This window comes from Simochromis diagramma, unplaced genomic scaffold (assembly GCF_900408965.1).
Source record: "Simochromis diagramma unplaced genomic scaffold, fSimDia1.1 OVJJ01000355.1, whole genome shotgun sequence".
Taxonomy (NCBI): Eukaryota; Metazoa; Chordata; class Actinopteri; order Cichliformes; family Cichlidae; genus Simochromis; species Simochromis diagramma.
The window spans coordinates 627,557-644,614 of NW_024387174.1; the positions used below are offsets into that span (position 1 = coordinate 627,557).

Consider the following 17,058-nt stretch of genomic DNA (forward strand, 5'->3'; position numbering starts at 1 on the left):
TTCTTTTCCTGTCTCACACCTCTTAATTATTGCCGCCTTCACGCGCCTCACATACACAGTTTCCCTTTAGGTGATCCTAAAGATCCACGACTGAACTCACAGGAATCAGTATTTTTATTCCGATCGATTTTCAGTCAAAGTTTCAGGAGTTAAAATGAAAACAAAGTGCTGCTTAATATTTTCAAACCATGAACAACACACCGGTAGAGGGCGCCACATTCACTTTCTCTCTCTCACACACACACAGACACAATCTGTTAACCTGACTCTGTCATTTATGTTAATTGATAAGATGGATAAATGTCAGCTGTAGTTCATCTGCTTTTGAACAAGTAGTCTGTGATGCAGAAAAGAGATCAAAGAAGAGTTAATTAGAAAGATTATCACAGCTGAAACACATTTTGATCGTTTGTTTTTTCTCAGTGAAATTTAATCACTCATTCACTCATTTAAAGTCTGCTAGGTGAATGTTTATTTAGGTGCAGCAGAGATATCTCAGTGATATCCCACTCAATCAGAAAATTACATATAGGTAAAAGACGGCAGATGGAGCTTAATGGTACATTATATTCAAAAGTACTCAGTCACCCAACCGAACCGTTAACTTCAGGTGGAAAAGTGAAAAGTTGAATTCAGTGGAAGCAACTGTAAGTGCTAGGTCACGTAAAGTCACAGAGCGGGATCAGCGGATGCTGAGGCATATAGTGCACAGGTCACCAACTTACTGTAATGTTAGGTGTTCTCCAGAGGGACCAATTACACTTCTACATCCGGCAATCCGATGGAAGAGTCTGGGTTTGGTAGATGCCAGGGGAACGGGACTTGTCTGACTGAATAATCGGAGGATTGTGATGTGGAGCTGTTTTTAGGAGTTGGGCTCAGCCTTAGTTCCAGCATATCGAGACTTGTTGGATAATTTCATGCTCCCAGCTTTGAGGGAACAGTTTGGGGATGGCCACTTCCTGTTCCAATATGGCTGCACACCAGCGCACAAAGCAAGGTCCATAAAGGCGTGGATGATCGAGTTTGGTGTAGAACAACTTGACTGGCCTGCACACAGTCCTGACCTTTTTTTGTGATATAGATCACCTAATAAGTTTGTGTTTCAGCTTCGATGACAGAAATTCAGATTATTATTCGGTTACTTTGCAGAAATTTGCAGGTATCAGTGTCTGTGCTTTGAACCCAAGCCCATTATGGATGCAGCACGCAAAAGCAGCAAGATAGAGTAATCCCATCCACATGAGGTCACTTCCAGCTTAACAAAAAAAAAAACAGCAATGCAGTAGCCAAAATGCTGAAACTGAGGCTTCAAAAGTAACGCGTGTTACAGCCACAGTCTATGGTTTTTCCTCCTTTGTAATTTTCATTAGTTCCACCTGTATTGAATGACCTAATCACCCTCCACAGTATATAAATGCTCCTGTTTTCTTCAGTCACCTGAAAAAACATCGTTTCTACTTGCAGTGAAAGTTTTCAGAAATTTCTCATGCTCCAGGTGTTTCCCTGGCTCCAGTTTGTCCTTCATCATGCTCTCGACTGCCCACCTGACTGTGACCTCAGACTGATTACAGGTTTAGATTTTGGACTTTACGCTGGTCTCCTGTGGCCTGTGTTTGGATCCTTTACTCTGTGAATCATTAAACCATCTGAGGGGACTTCTCTGTGACCTCAGGACATTTCCCTCATGAGTTTATGGTCTCAGTCGCAAGTTCCAAACTTTACTGGATACAACATGATGTGCACTTTTCAAATGATGGGAACCTCGACATGCATAATGCTGGAGCGCCTCTAGTGGATACAGTAAACTCTGGTGGTCACAGCCACGCCCACATCCGACGTGTTCTCAGTATATCCAGCCTTTATTTTTCATGTCTGTTTAAATAAAGGATTTATATGCAGCCTGTAAGCTACATCTTTTATATACAGTCTATGTTATCCACTAATTAGTGCATCATCACTGCATGATATCCATACAACAAATGTATAAGACATGGATGTAAGCAAATATTTTATTTTGTATTGAGTTCAGTAACTTCCTAATCACATTTATCTACCTGCAGGCTGACTTGGAGCATGCTAATGTTGGCATCCAGTCATGAACATCAGACTAAACAAATTTAGTATGAGCAATAAAAATATCTGGAAATATTTTTAGTAGTTTCTGTGTAATAACCATGAATCACAGCTGGATAATAAATAAAGTGCTTGTTTCTTTGTGATCATCCTCATCTGACAGGACAGAGCTGAGAAAAGGAGGTCGTCGTCTGTGAGCATGCTGCCATCTTGTGGCTTTCCGCTCTCATCTGTACAAAGACGCAGAGGAACTTCCCAAAGCCCAGATGCTTTTAACTCACAGTATGTGGACATTTACTAAACCAATCAAAGGCAGCTTGTTTTATACTCGTTATGGATGCTCCTCACAGCAGTGTCCAGAAGTAGAGCTCAAAATAAAAAAGAAGACCAACAACGGAGACCAGAAACAGGGTTTGTTTTCATCATTTTTAATGGAACAAAGCATCCAAATGATAATTATTCAGTCATCATTAATGGAGTGACACAGTGTCACATCTTTTTGTAAATAACTTCAAAATATTTCAGTTACTTTGTGAAAATCTAAACATTTCTTCTGTTTTAAAGCTCCTAAGAACTTCTCTGCTGCTGTCAGTGTTATAATAATATAACATAGACGGTAGAATTAACTGAGCAGTTTAAAAGTTACACGACATCCAGTTATTTAAAAATATTATTTATGTGGAGATTATAACCCGCTATGTAGCGTTTCTTCCTGCTGGACTTTGGTCATGGATTTCAGGCAAAGGGACCCAAATACAGACTCACGGGCAGGCAGATGTTAAAAAAAAAAGTTTATTCAGAATTAACTCCATGAAATTAAGACACAAACCTAAACCATAAAACTTCACAACACATGGGGATGACGACAAACGCTGAGACAAAAATGGGAAGACCGCAGTGGATCTAGAGAAAAGGGTAAGCGGGGACACAGGAGGGTAACGAGACCCAGGTGAAGATGATCAAAGACACTGAGACGGGGGAGGGAAGCGAAACTAAACACCAGACGCTAGAGACGAGTAGCTAACAGGAAGTGAGAAGTTAACTAACCACAGGGGGATAAGATGGGAACATGCTGGTCGGTACAGCCCATCCTGTCAAACTCAACTCCTCAGTCTTTATTCATGACTGCACGCACTTTTCACCTTATTGGCTTAATAAAGCAGCTCAGTTGGCCGCGTGGTTCGAAGTCTAGATAAGATTAGTTCAAGAAATACATCTTAAGTGTTTTCAATTGAAAGACAAGTGTTGTTTGTTTATATTATTAATGTAATTTCCATTGCTATGCAGATGACACCCAATTTACCTGTGACAAAGACGACAAATTAAACTAAAGCCACTTCTTAAAGACCTTCATGCAGGGGTGCCACCAAAGGGGGCTCCGGCCACCCCCAAAAAAATTGCTGCCCCCTCCCCCACCGCTGAGAATCATTAAAGCGATGGTTGGGATTTCAAAACCTTATTTGGTTAAACAGATACTTACGCTCGATGGCATTAGCTCCAGTCATTTTACACCAGGATCTGTCCGTCACATCAAACAACGTATCACTGTTTTATCACAATATCGCCAAAATTGGAAACAGCCTCCTGTCAGAGTAACGCTTGAAAACGACTCTGTGCCTTTCACACTTCTTTGCTACTGCGAATTATTACGATCAGGCTTTTCTAAAAGTTCTCCCAAAAGCCGAAACTTGGCAGCGACGAGATATTTTCTTTCTATCCTGGATTGCATTGTTCAAACAGCTGATTCTGAGTGATGCATATTGATGCTTATAACAATATAACAGTGCCACTTTGAACTTTACATCCTGAAGGCAATCAGATTTTTTTTTGCAAGGGTTTTTCACTTTTCCCCTCTCATGGGGAAGAACTTGGTGTAATTTTTCTCTATATTGACTGTAGTTTCTGTAATTATGGAACAACTAACAAGAAAGGTTTGAAAAGATCTTTTGGAAAGAAAGAAAGAAATCACACGGCAGCTCCTCAACAGTGCCTAAATCTTTATTTTTCAGTAAGCTACATTTTTTTCTCCAAATTAGACAGTTTACATCATGACACAAGAGTAACTTAAATTATCTATAGCTGACATGTACGCTTGATTCCAGTCTCGATGGAAGAAAAGACCCAAACAAAAAAAATTAACAAAAAACAAACAAAAAAACAAAAAAAATAGAGAAGCCCTCTTGATCGCAAACCTCCATTCCACGTCTGTTAAAGGTGTCGTTAGGCAAAATTATCTGTCCAAACCCCAACACGGTGGAGTCGTCGATTGTCCACAGCTGTTAGCGTAGCATGGTAAGAGTGTTAATGAGTTAAACCACAGTGAGTTCATAGAGTCCTTTTCCAGTCAGTTGATGTGCATTCATTGTTATACATCTTTGAAAAACAAAATGAAAACACAAAAACACAAGGGGGTCTTTTTTCTTTTTTTAAATGACAAGATGCAACCCTCGTGGAGGAAAAAAACAAAAAAAACAAACAAAAAAAAGAAAAGAAAAAAATGGCACTGTCAAAATGGACGAACAGGAAGGAGGTCTGAGGCGACCAACAGGCTGATATGAAGTGTGACGCTCCATGCAGAAGTCCACGAGGAAAAGGGAGCTCCTTCAAAAATGCCACCGCTGAGCATCTGGATGAACGCCGGCAAGACTGAAGAGGCGCGGAGCTCGCGGTGTCTTTCCCGCCAGAATAAGAGATCCCTTTGAAAGCGGTACCATCCAGTCTGAGGTACCGCGCTTGTGGAAAGAGTCACTTTTGCATCGGCCTGGATTAGCTGGGTGGTACATTTTATTTTATTCCACACATGCACACATTCACAGTTCAGAGATGCCCAGTTTGTATTCTCAAAGTTCGAGGCCACCAGAGGCAGAAGACGCCTCGACCTCAGGCGGGGGATCCACCGCAAGTTACACCGCGTGAAAAACGCTCCTGCAGTCACTGGTGTCAAACTGAAGGTGTCTCCAGGCTTCCAGTAACAGGAAAATCACATCTTAAAGTAAAAAACAAAAATAAAAGCCCGAGACGGTAAGCGCTCAGCTATGTATGTACAGGTTAAACTGCCCAGCCAAGACAAAAACGACTGTTGTATAATGGCACGGTTATTGGTTTTCTTTGCCACATCGAACTGCAGTCCACATGTGATCAAATGGTTTTAACAGACATCTCAAACTGCGTGTTAAATGTACTGTACGTGAGAAACATCGCTCTGAACAAGGTAAACTACTCTCATTCCAGTTGAGCCTTTAACCCCCCCAACAAACAAAAAAGCACATAGGAAAAAACAAAACATTTGTACATTTATTTCTCAGTAGAGGAAATCTTGGAGCTGATGAACATGAACAAGAAATCACAAACATTAATCTGAAGAGAAAAAAAAAAAAAAACAAAACTGCACAGAGCAGGTCGAATGGTTTTTGGCTCCTTGGATGTCTCGCGCTCACATCGACACCTGGGCAGGAAACTTATCTCAAACAGCCGCAATGACGACTCCAAAGAGTCGCCTTGTTTTTTTAAACGAAACGCACAATCCGAGGGCCCGAGACTCGTCGTCACCTGGCGGCAGGCTGCAATAATCCCCCACCTCAAGTGCCGAGTGTTCAAGATGTGCTTCGCTGGGAAGCTTCTGATGGGCGTCACGCATCACATCGCCTCGACTAAACCGAGAAGTGTCCACCAACAATCCCTCTTTCCAGCAAACCAGCATCCGCCCGATGGTACGTCAAAGTCGGTTTAGCTGCTGATTGGCCAGCTTCGATGGTTCAGGCTTTCTTTTTATTGATTTCTGTCTGAAAAGCTCTGGTTTTCTGTCCAGCATCTGAAATGCTTACCAAATGAAATCAGACCAAAGGGATTACTGGACCCCGACCCAAACGCACAGAGAAACGGATAAACCGAGAATTCAACATTTGCAGAAGTTGGTCAGATTGGCCTTGAACACCTTTACCGTGCACAGGATCTCTATCAGCAGACTTCGAAATACTCAACTCTTCCCACTCTCTGAACTTCCAGTAAACATTTTCCTTCACCATGTTTCTGACAGAAGTGGGTGAAATGATTAATAAAAGCTCAATTTTTAGATTTTTACAGGTTTCCGACTGTAGAAAAATGCGTTTCTGCCAGACACATCAGTGGAGCATGAACCACCTCCATGGTATCCTGATGGCATCACCACGACCAGCTGCTTATTATAGGCACACTGAAGTTTCCACTGTGGCTCATCTACACTTCTAACATCTCATTATTGTGTGAAAACCGAAACCATCAAAAGAGCGTTTCCTGTCAATCTGAAAGGATTCGAACGCCGGAATTTTATGAGCAAAGTCTAAAAGCCCACCAACTGTTTTATTTCTAATCTGACAATTTATCAGTGATTGTGAAAACTACAAAACCTGCTTCATTCACTCTGGTTCACTCAGGGTGCCCCCTGTTGGTCTGCAGCAAAATTTGTTCAGTTTCAGGTGAAGAGGAAGTTGAATAGCTTTTCAAGATCATCTCTGGCTCTAACTGTGCAGGTTGGTACAATCTGAACGCTGTGATTTATCACAGATAAATCCAAAAATCAGTAACAAAGCTCTAAGAAACCCATTAAATAAACAGGTGTATGACAGGGCCGAGCACAAAAACCAGTGAAACAAACTAAATCTGAGAAACGACATCTAGCAAAACTATTACTGTTTTAAAACTGAAGCTTAGTCCTTTGCAGGAAAGCTTTTAGCTGTTCTATGAAAACAAAACTTAATTTTAAAAAAATGTATTTTGGGTATTTGCCTGTCCTTTATAATAAAGCACGTGGCTCTGTTTGGAGAAACAAACCAAAAAATGGCTTATCTAACAAAACACGTAAGAACCAATAATCGGATGCACGCGGTCTGCCACACAAAAAGATTTGTGAGGTTTAGTTGCCTTTTTTTTGTGCCGTTCACTGACTAACAACAGAAATGTGCTATTTATTTGGTTTCTATTTATTTTTCCGCACATTTAAACTGGCGTATGTGCAAAAATCAAATGTGTTGACTAGTGAAATTTAAAACAGATTTAAAACATGACAGAGCCAGGCGTCCAGTGTTTTTCTGCTAACCTAGCTTCATCGCTTCCTGGTCTCAGACTTTTGATTTCCTGAAATCTGATTCCCCCAAAACTGTGATACTCACTCATCCTAAAATATGGACAGAAAGCAGAAAATAGAGCTTGAGCTCATCAGACAAAAAACCAATAAAATAAGCCCTCAGATGGTCATCGTTAAGCAGAGTTGGTGGATATTTGGAGCCAGAACGAGGATTTCTAATATTCTCAAATAAAAGCTGCAGTCTAGTCATGCTGCCCGACCAATGTGGACACAGTGCAGTTTGATTATAGCCTACTGAGCTGCATATGCATGAACATCTCATCTTAAGTATTAGTGTTACCTAAAGTTTTGCATTAATGCCTTTAGCTGCAGCTTTCATGTCACGTCTCATCTTTTGGCACTGTTAGCAGAGTACTCAACAATGGCAAAAACAGAGTAAATATCCAACATGTAGTGCTTTGTTTTTGTTTGTTTTTGTTTTGCTAAAAAGCTTCATTCAGACTGTCCAAAAAGCAAACACACTGTGAGGAAAATTCCCCCAAAATCAACTGTAATCAGTGAAAGAAAAAGAAGCCAGAGCTTCGAAGAGGATGCTGGTGGACACTCGGCTTTGTCGGAACCACAGACTGTGAACGCAGAGGAGAGGGAGGGCGGGGTTACTGTCGCACCTGAGCATCCAGGTGCGACCGAACCCACAGCGAAAGTTTAAAAAGGAATGAAAGAACGAAAACAAAAAAATACAATAAATGATCTGCTCACACTGCAGAGCGGAGCAGGAATCAAACTCAGCACGCCCAAACTGAAAAACAATAGTTAAAGAAAAATATTTCCGAACGCACGACATCACGTCTTTTTTTTTTTTCTTTTATATTCTACATCCAGCTCGATAGCGACATTATAGTTAACAAGGATCAATATATTTTTATAATCATTTTAAGGTACCTCTTATATTTTTCTGAGTATTTACATCTGTACAAGCAAAGCACACACTTCAAAGTGCACATATTTAATACAGTATTGACTAGATTTGCAATTACAAGGTTTTTATCCCCCCCACCCCCCCCCCCCTGCACAAAAAAAACCAAAAAACCTGAAACTATTGAACAAGAAACCAAAAGAACGACCCAAGATTTTCGTACATTTTACACAAAACAAAAAACAAAAAGTAGGAAAAGAAAGGAAACGCTGCTAGATTTGTACTCTCTCTCTCTCGCAGTAAGACTTGTGACGTCTGGTGTGACTAAATATTTCCACATCTCACGCTTCGTTAACATTTTGGGGATCTTTTCTGAAAAGAAATAAACTCTATGCTTGTCTTGTAGAAAAGTTAAGGCAAAGTCATTTTTCAAGTTTAAATAAAATTCAAGTTTCTCAAACACTGGATGGATTTTTTTTTTTTAACACGCACACACATTTATATATATATGTGTGTGTGTGTGTGTGTGTGTGTGTGTGTGTGTGTGTGTGTGTGTGTGTGTGTGTGTGTGTGTGTGTATATATATCTATATATTGAGAGCTCAATACATCATTTTTTCCTTCTCCCAAAAAGAAAACTTAATGATATTTCTTGTGGAATAAACAGCACTGCTTTATAAATAAGTGGATATGGTGCATTTACATCTGTTTTACCATTTCCACCAATGAGGAAAACAAAAAAGAGAAAATAATAGACCCATCCAAGTGCATCTCAGTCCTTCAAAATAATAAAAAAATATTTTCTTTTTTCACTAAACTCAAGCTGTAGCATCCAAATCAAAAGCAGCTCTGACCAGGAGTACAGGCTCTTTAAATGAAGCTTTCCCTTCTCCAGGCTCCTGTTTTCTCTTAGTGGGATTACCCAGAATGCTTTTTGTTGCAGGAAGACTTCAGCGAGACATGCGAGGTCCCACCTAAACAGATATTGTGTATAGTACAGTGGTTTTTATTTATTTTTTTCAGGGTGTTTTTGCATCTTAGGTGACGACTTCAAAAGATGAACCCGAGCACATGACCGAGGAGCAGGGAGGGAAGTCTTTTAAGTCATTTTTCAGACAGTTACATTCAAATTAAAAAACACACTCGGTTGGTTATCTGCCAAAGTGGTTGCTACAGTAGGCAGACCTTCCAACCAAAGCTGGAGCCGCCCTCCCTGAACGTGCGAGCTTGCTACTTCACTCTGGTGCAGGATGCAAAATTTTCCACCAGCTCTGGTATAAAATCGCTGCTTCGATTATGTCCCACGAAAGCTCTGACCGACTGGGTGCCGGCGCTTCAAACGAGCCAGGCTCGAGGTGAGTAAAGGATGTTTCCTCTTACTCTGTGCTTTAAATCGTCCTCCTGTCTGCTGCCATTTATCAAAGGTAACCAGAGTGAAGCGGCAACAGAGGAAGTCCCGTGTGCTCCGGTTGATCTTTTCCAATTTTTTCAGAGAAATCAAAGAGTGCAAACAAACTAGAAGAAAACAACAAAGCACGCCGACAGAGAGGAGGAAAACAAACAAAAAACAAAAACACCCCCAAACAACAATAATAAACAACCCTAGTGGTATAGACTTGAGGAAAACAGCGGAACATTTTTACCCCAAGGATGGATTTTACACACCTTCCTGCTCCAAACCTTCCAGCACTTAAATGTTTGGTTTAAGGCTGTTCACGAGTCCCGACGGGACCCCCAAAGCCAAATTATCGCTCTCTCACTTCAACATTGCAAACCACGTTCCAGAAAAAAAAAAAAAAAAAAAAAAAAAATCCACTCGTTATTTACCTTCATAAAAATATACTCGTCTATTCAACCATCCCACTTCCCCATTTTCACCACTTTCCAACAAAATCCTCACTGACCCAAAACCCGAAGTTAAAAATCCAAACCACTGCATGTCTATTCAAGCAGCACCAACCAAAAACAAACAAACGAACAAAAATTAAGCATCAGTCTTCAAAAAATTTAATGCTGCACAGATGCTTCAACATGACCGACAAGACAAAAAAAGCTTCAGTGATTGTGTCAATGGAGATGATGCAGCAGGGTGTTCGTCAACTTCCCTCCTGGAAAACTGAACTGTGTGTGTCATTCCCCAACTTCCTCCCCCAAAAAACAAAACAAAACAAAGTTAGTCCCTTTTTTCACTTTAGGTAGGATTAATCGCATGAATTTGCTTGCGAGAGTCTGAGAAAACAACAACAGTGCAATTAAACGTCTGCAGATGTAAATCAAGTATTTCTACTTACAGTATCAGAGGAGTTGTAGTAACAGGTTCCAGGTTTTGATATCTAGCACCATAAGTAGGAGAAAGAACTACAAACATGCCACCGTTTGAAAGGAGGTTTGAACAGTTTGAACAGGAAACTTCCCACTGGATCAAATCGCCACACTGAACTCTGGACTTGTCCCATTTTATGGCAGGAAACTAACACACATCTCAGCCTCCTGATGAGTCACTCTGTCTCAGCAGATTTCCAGAAAATTAAACAAAAACCAAAAAACCCTCCGTTCGGCGCCTGTAAACAGACGTGTTTACTGAGCTGATAGCTGGTAGCTAGTGTTAATTTCCTCCTTCCTGCTTGCCAGCGTTTCCTCGCCTCCAGAATAAACAAAACCCCTTTCAGATGGGAAGAAGCGGCTTCCTCGTCACCGCTCGATTTTAAGTTTGTCAGCCTAAAACCTGCCCTGCGTCTTCCTTCCTTCCACAATAATGATCAACAGTTTGACAGGAAATGAAAAGCATGGAGAGAATTTAGCTTCCTGACTAGTTAAATGTCTGCAGACACATATGCAGTGTGAGCAACACCTCACCTACTTCCACTGTTACAACAAGATGCCTCATTTTAGAGAAAGTCATGTGCCCTTCCTGTGTGATACTAAAAAACAAAACAGCGCTGACCCCACGTTAAGCCACAGACGCACGCTATGGTGAGTTAGCATGTTAGCAAAACAGAGAGGGAATAACAGCAGGAGGGGTGATCCTTTAAGAACAGGATCAGAGGGAGAAGACGCCGAGGGGAGGATGACCAATTACTGTACCAACAGCCAACTACGGTTTGCAAAAAACCCCAAAAAGACATAAAAGCCACATAGTGTAAACAAACCTGCAAAAAATTCTATGTAAACCAAAGGATCCAAGTCTTCTTGTGATGTTGAGTTGCATATGGATGTGAATATGTATTTAAAAACAAAAGGACTAATAATGACCCATAATTAAGCCACTTAAAGTTGCACAATGCTGCCACTCAACATGCAAACAAACCCCTCATTACGACAGCCAAACAAGTCTGTTTTATGCACCCTTTCCCATCATCCTTTGGGGTGGCTTCCAACAATGCCCTGCTGCTTCCCACACATGCACACACACACACACGCACGCACGCACGCACACACGCGGCTAATTTAATCCCACAAGGCCATTTGGACAGAATGAACAAATTTCAGTGTTGTCTGTGCCACCTGACAGGCTGACACCACTACGTAATGCAAAAAGAGAAAAGGAGAAATAAAAGTGAAAAACCAAAAACAATAAATAGAATATAAAGAAAAAGAAACGGTGCTCTACATGCACAGTAAAGTGCTTTTTGTCTGCAAGCCCTGATCCAGAAAAGAAGGCGTCCTCTATGCTTGTTTGTGACGGGTGATTCTGGGATATAAGTATCGAGTAGCCCTGACTTGTATTTCCTTTATTTTTTTTAAACGCATCTGTGGAGCATAGTAGTGGGGTTGGAGGACTTGGGGAGGGAAAGGAGGTCACTCTACTGCGGGGATTTGGGTGGGGTGTGGTGGGAATCTTTGTTGGGGGTTTTCCCTGGGTGCGGGGGCGGAGAGGCCCACCGCCCACCCGGCCTTCGGACCTCCTTCGGGGGTCTGCCTGTGGTGGCACCCGTTGAACTGGGTTTGGAGGAGGGGTGGTAAGTCTCTCTGGCCTTGGCCTCCCCTGAAGGCGTGGAGGCGTCGGGGCACTTCCTCTCCTCGCCTGCTGTGGCGGCGCAGGCTGGCTTAGCTTCCTTAGGGGTGGTTGGTTGCTGTAACGTCGGGGTATCCTTCACCCGCTGGCAGATCTCGGCGTAGGAGGGCTTCCTCTGCTCCTAGCAGGAAAACACAAGACAGTTGTAAAACATTCTGCACACATCCTTACAAAGCTCGTCTGCGGGCAGTTTGTGAACGAGTGGTTTTCATTTCCACCTTGAACAGGACAGAATCAGAGTTAGATCCCCGTACGGGTCCGTTAGCGTCAGTAACGAACTTCCTCACATGCATCTCACATACAATGCCTGGAAAGGTTCAGGCCTGTAGCGCACGTGTCTCCAGAAGGAGAGCCCCAACAACAAATTGGTCCAAGCATCACACAAATAGAGAGGTAAGCTGAATTAAGTGACAGAATCTTCAGGTCTTTGCTTATATTTGTGCCATTTAGTCCAATGTTGTTGAAAAGGATGACCTTTAAGTCATAGAAAGAAAGTCAGTCTGTCCATCAGATGCATTTCCTCTATAATCTCTAGCACTTGCTCTACTTGGGGAGGATCCTTCTTAAACCAATTCCTTGTTATGGCCTTTTTAGATGATGAAGATCCTGGGGTCCTTAGGGATGGCACAGGACATGATGTCATCTGTTAACTTGGATATACTGTCCCAAAATGAAGTCAATTGTGTACACGTCCAAAAGATATGAGAGTGATTGGCGTTCGGGTGACCACACTGTCTCCAACATTTTTGCTGGTGCGCTTGAAATTTGTTAGTAATATGTGGAGTAATGAAGAATCTAAATAGAGTTTTCCGCACAAATTCCCTCCACCTTTTGGAACAAGTCGATGTTTGTTGTGTGGTGCACATATAGTGTGTTGTTACCATTTTGTTTTTCTAGCCCTTTTGTCGAGTTTAGACACAGTTTTGGTGGGCAGACATTTGTAAAGAGGAAGAACTCCCTTTTAACAGGAAGACATCTCCAGGGACAGGCTCAGAGAGAGAGCCATCAGCCACAAAGTGACAGAGAGAGCCGAAAGAGAGGACCCCAAACAGAAGGACAGACTGAAGTGAAGCATCGGGGATAGACTTTGTTCCCAATAACTGTTACAATTAGCCCACATTACAACAGCTCGAAGTCAGTAAAACTGTAAAGAAGCTTCTAAAAATACAACAGAACCAGGCAAACTGTGGGATTTAAGTTTCTGTACCTGCTCAGCTGATCTCTGTTTACTTACATTCATCAGCTGTGTTGGGATTTTATTTTTTTGCACAGATTCTGCCTCAATCTGCTCACAGCAGCTCACTGTTTGGTTTACACCAGCGTGACCATGAGTCCTTTGGTAGCGGGCAGCGAGAGTTGAAGCTCGGGTGTGAAATTCACGGTTTTCAGCGTTATTTTTTAAATCTTTTTTATTGTTAACTCTGTTTGCCTGGGTCTTTTCCCGTGTGTTATGAATAAATCTTATTTTTTTTGGTACCGGTACTGGTATTGTCGGACATTAAACCGGTCCGTGGCGCAAAAAAGGTTGGGGGCCGCTGGTTTACGCTACACAGCAGTCTCCTAAACGTGTGCAGAAACTTTAATGTCAGGACTGAAAAATTAAAATTGAAAATATTGAAAAATCAAAGAATTTGGCTGATAATTTAATCCAAAGGCTAATTTTCATTAAGTGTATAAAATTTATTAATAAACAACAAACATGAAAACAAGGAGACGAGAAAAAAATGTATTTTACGCCGATGCAGGCACATGTCAATCAAACTTTTTCATGTATGAATATAACGCTGGGGACAGCCTGTAACTACAAACGTTCCCTTTTATACAGTTTGGGAAAACGCTGTAATAAACACGGCAACTGAGCTAAAAACATTCAGAATTTTGGCTCGTGAACATTTCAGAGATTAAGAGGTTCAACATGACAGCAGTGATATGATTGTTGAACCCACAGTTGGCATGTTGATTGTATTTAATTTGCCAGATCCGTTTCTGTTCACTCCTACGTGTGTGTTCGCTGTTTTAGCAGCAGTACGTTTCAGACCTTGGCTCGTGGTTTATTGCTATTAAAAAAGACCAAAGCTGAGAGGAAAGCAGGGGTTGTTTTTTTCGCCCCTCCATCAAAACAGATTTTCTTCTTCAAAATGCACCGTTTCCTTCTGACACCTCACACAGACCTAAATTAAAGCTGCAAGAGGAAATTTGCCTTTGGCTTGTTACAAGTAAAGCTTTCTTGGCTGCTACATGTGTCCGTTTTAAAAATGCACAGCTTTTTCCTCTAAAAATCGAGTTGTCTGCAATCAAAATCAATACGAGACTGCGCAGAATTAAGGTGCAATTAATTTGCCTTCTTTTCTTCAGGATGAGATTGATTTAATGGTGACTGAGGTGTCTTAGAGGCAGCAAATATTAAAAAGCGCCGCTGAGCAGAAAAAACTAAACAAAAAGGAGGAATCAATACTGACTGTGGCAGCACCGTTGACTTGCACCGATTTGCTTGCAGTGGACAGAGTCCCAGGAACTCGCTCCACAGACAGCTGCACCTCCTTCGGCTTCACCTCTGTCACCTTCACCTCCCTGGAATAAAGAAACATGAGCCAACAGCATTAGGGTGGAATAATGAATTTAACATCATTTAGGAGGTCTGCAGTCCTCGAAATGCACATAATGGCTAAAGAAGTGATCAGTGCAACATGAAGAGGCAAACTGATGACTATAATAAGACGAGATCTAATCAGAAAGCTCCTCCTCACCTTAATGTGGCCAACCTAATATTCAACTTTATCTTCTTGTGCAGCTCAGGACTGTTTTCTCACAGACCTAAGTTTAAAGAAACAAAGCCTCGGTAATATCTTAGGAGGACTCATTTTAAACCACTAGGAGTTCGGAAGACGTCCGTGTGTTGTGGTTTACACATTTGCTTAAGAAGCAAGCGTTTGCTCCCAGGAGCAGACACGAAAAGTATTCACTATAAAAATTCTGCCTTATAAAACATCCGGAGCTTCCCGCTGTGGCAACCCTCGTGAATAAGGGAGCGGCTGAAAGTCGCCTACCCATTTCAGGGTGAGAGAATGAAGCCTAATGGTGCCACATGACTAAAATGTCCAAAACGACACATTTCATAGCTGTGAGAAACTGTCACAGTGCCATTGCAGGTATGGTGTGTGGCTGCCTTTCCAGTTCTGTAGTTAATACCCCTAATTTCCATTTTCTATCACGTTTACTTCCTATAATGATCTGAAATAGGCTCACAAGCTTCCTGGAAAACGCTGCCTCTTTACCTGCAATGTCAGGCTGTTCTCGTGGGTGGATGGCACCTTTCCTGTCACATCCTCTCTCTCTCTAAATCGTAGGCTATTATGTTACACGCTTTTCTTAACAGATACTAGAACCATTATGATAATTAATGACAGCATTTCAGCGAATGCTGTGTATGTTCGCAGCCTTATCTTCTACCCTACGGCTGTCAGTAAATGGCTTTTTACAGACTCTGCTCTACGTGCTGCAGTCAACAACATCTGAGTGCTTCTTACGTTACTGGGAGGGAGGGAGCGGGACTGTGCGGCGTGCCAGGGGAAGGGGTCAGCGTCGAGGCGGGGGTCGTGGTCGGGGTGGTCGGCGAGGGCTGGAAGGTTGTGGCCATCGGGGACGTTGAGGACCGGAGAGGCTCTTTGGGACCCGCGGGGGAGAGAGTGCCTCCACTACTGGATTCAGCACTTACATTCTGCAGCGACATCAAACAAACAGCAAGCAGCAGAAATGACGTATTACAGCAAGTTCTTTTTATTAGCAGCAGGAGAAGTTCTTTACAGGTGAGCGTATATCAGTGTACAATGAAAAAGCAGGACCAGTAGCTAAAATTGCAGTGTTGGTGGTGCCTTCCTAAAGCCTTCTTTATACTTGTGCCGTTTTTCCATATCATAAAGAAATGCTAGATTAATGCTCCATATCGTGAGCCAACACACCCGAGAATCAGATTATTACTCTCAAGAGTCTCACCTTTATTTTGAGGAAGATTTAAAAAAAAAAAAGAAAAGAAAAAAAAAAGTTTTCCAACATATTTCAAGGTACGTCTGTGAAGGTTCTCAGTCATCCAGGTCATCGTAGTCTAAGGCGCTTGGAAAGAAAATTGTCTGGACTTCTTTAAGTTGCTTGAAGACGTTTCACCTCTCATCCAAGAAGCTTCTTCAGTTCTAGGGTCAAAGAGGCGGTGGTTTACGACAACAGTCTGCCATCTATAATCCAGTTTTGAGTTCCCTCCCCAGACGCCTTAACGCCCACTCACATCCTGGGCCTTCTGACCTCAGAAAAATCACAAGATAGGGTGGGGCCAGGTTTCACAACGAGTTCACCCGAAACCCTGGCTGATTGTGACCCACACCTGTTTTCACACCTTGGCTCATGTGATTAGGTAGAGGATCACCGGGGGTCCTTTGTCCCTCTTCGGTGGGGAACCACCACAGGGATTAAATCTGGGACTCTCCACCATTTGACCCTTAGAACTGAAGAAGCTTCTCGGATGAGAGGTGGAACGTCTTCAAGCAACTTAGAAGTCTAGACGTTTTTCTTTCCAAGCTCCTTAGACTATTTAAAGGTATCGTTGCAGTTTGAACAGCCTGTTTTGTTTTTAGGAAGTGCCTATCCGAGTCGAGTCACCATGAAATATCTGCGTGGCAGCCGCAACAAGAGCTGGATGAATTCTCTATTCTTCCTAACTTCCTTTAGCAGAGGTTAGCAGAGGATACACTGGGACACCTTTTATGAAACAATTCAAAATCATACACCAAAACCATGCTGACCCTTCACAAAAACAAATCACCAACATGGCTGATGTGTGTTGTGTGTGGATTATTGTCATACTTTCATGCTGTGTGCCGAGTGGCAGCTTGTCATGGTCACTCCCGATTGTTTTTTCTTTAAGAAAATCGTATTTTTCTTTTGCACGCTCACTGCTCTCCTCACAAAAGTAAAACCGGCAAAATGGCGCTTCCTGGAG

General features: G+C 42.1%; 2 protein-coding genes across 2 annotated transcripts in view; both read right to left on the minus strand.

Moving 5' to 3' along the window:
- Nucleotides 1–1,077, minus strand: part of dip2ca (disco-interacting protein 2 homolog Ca) — a 192,307-nt gene extending 191,230 nt beyond the window's left edge. The window contains exon 1 of the mRNA XM_040049481.1: nucleotides 726–1,077. The gene's annotated coding sequence lies outside the window, so the exon portion shown is untranslated. The remainder of the gene's footprint in view (nucleotides 1–725) is intronic.
- A 7,554-nt stretch (nucleotides 1,078–8,631) lies between these two features.
- Nucleotides 8,632–17,058, minus strand: part of LOC120744892 (la-related protein 4B-like) — a 44,786-nt gene continuing 36,359 nt past the window's right edge. Inside the window, exons 15-17 of the mRNA XM_040049485.1 lie at nucleotides 15,596–15,786; nucleotides 14,528–14,639; nucleotides 8,632–12,189 (exon numbers count right to left, since the gene is read on the minus strand). Coding sequence (XP_039905419.1) covers nucleotides 11,857–12,189; nucleotides 14,528–14,639; nucleotides 15,596–15,786 — 636 coding nt within the window. The 3' untranslated portion in view covers nucleotides 8,632–11,856. The remainder of the gene's footprint in view (nucleotides 12,190–14,527; nucleotides 14,640–15,595; nucleotides 15,787–17,058) is intronic.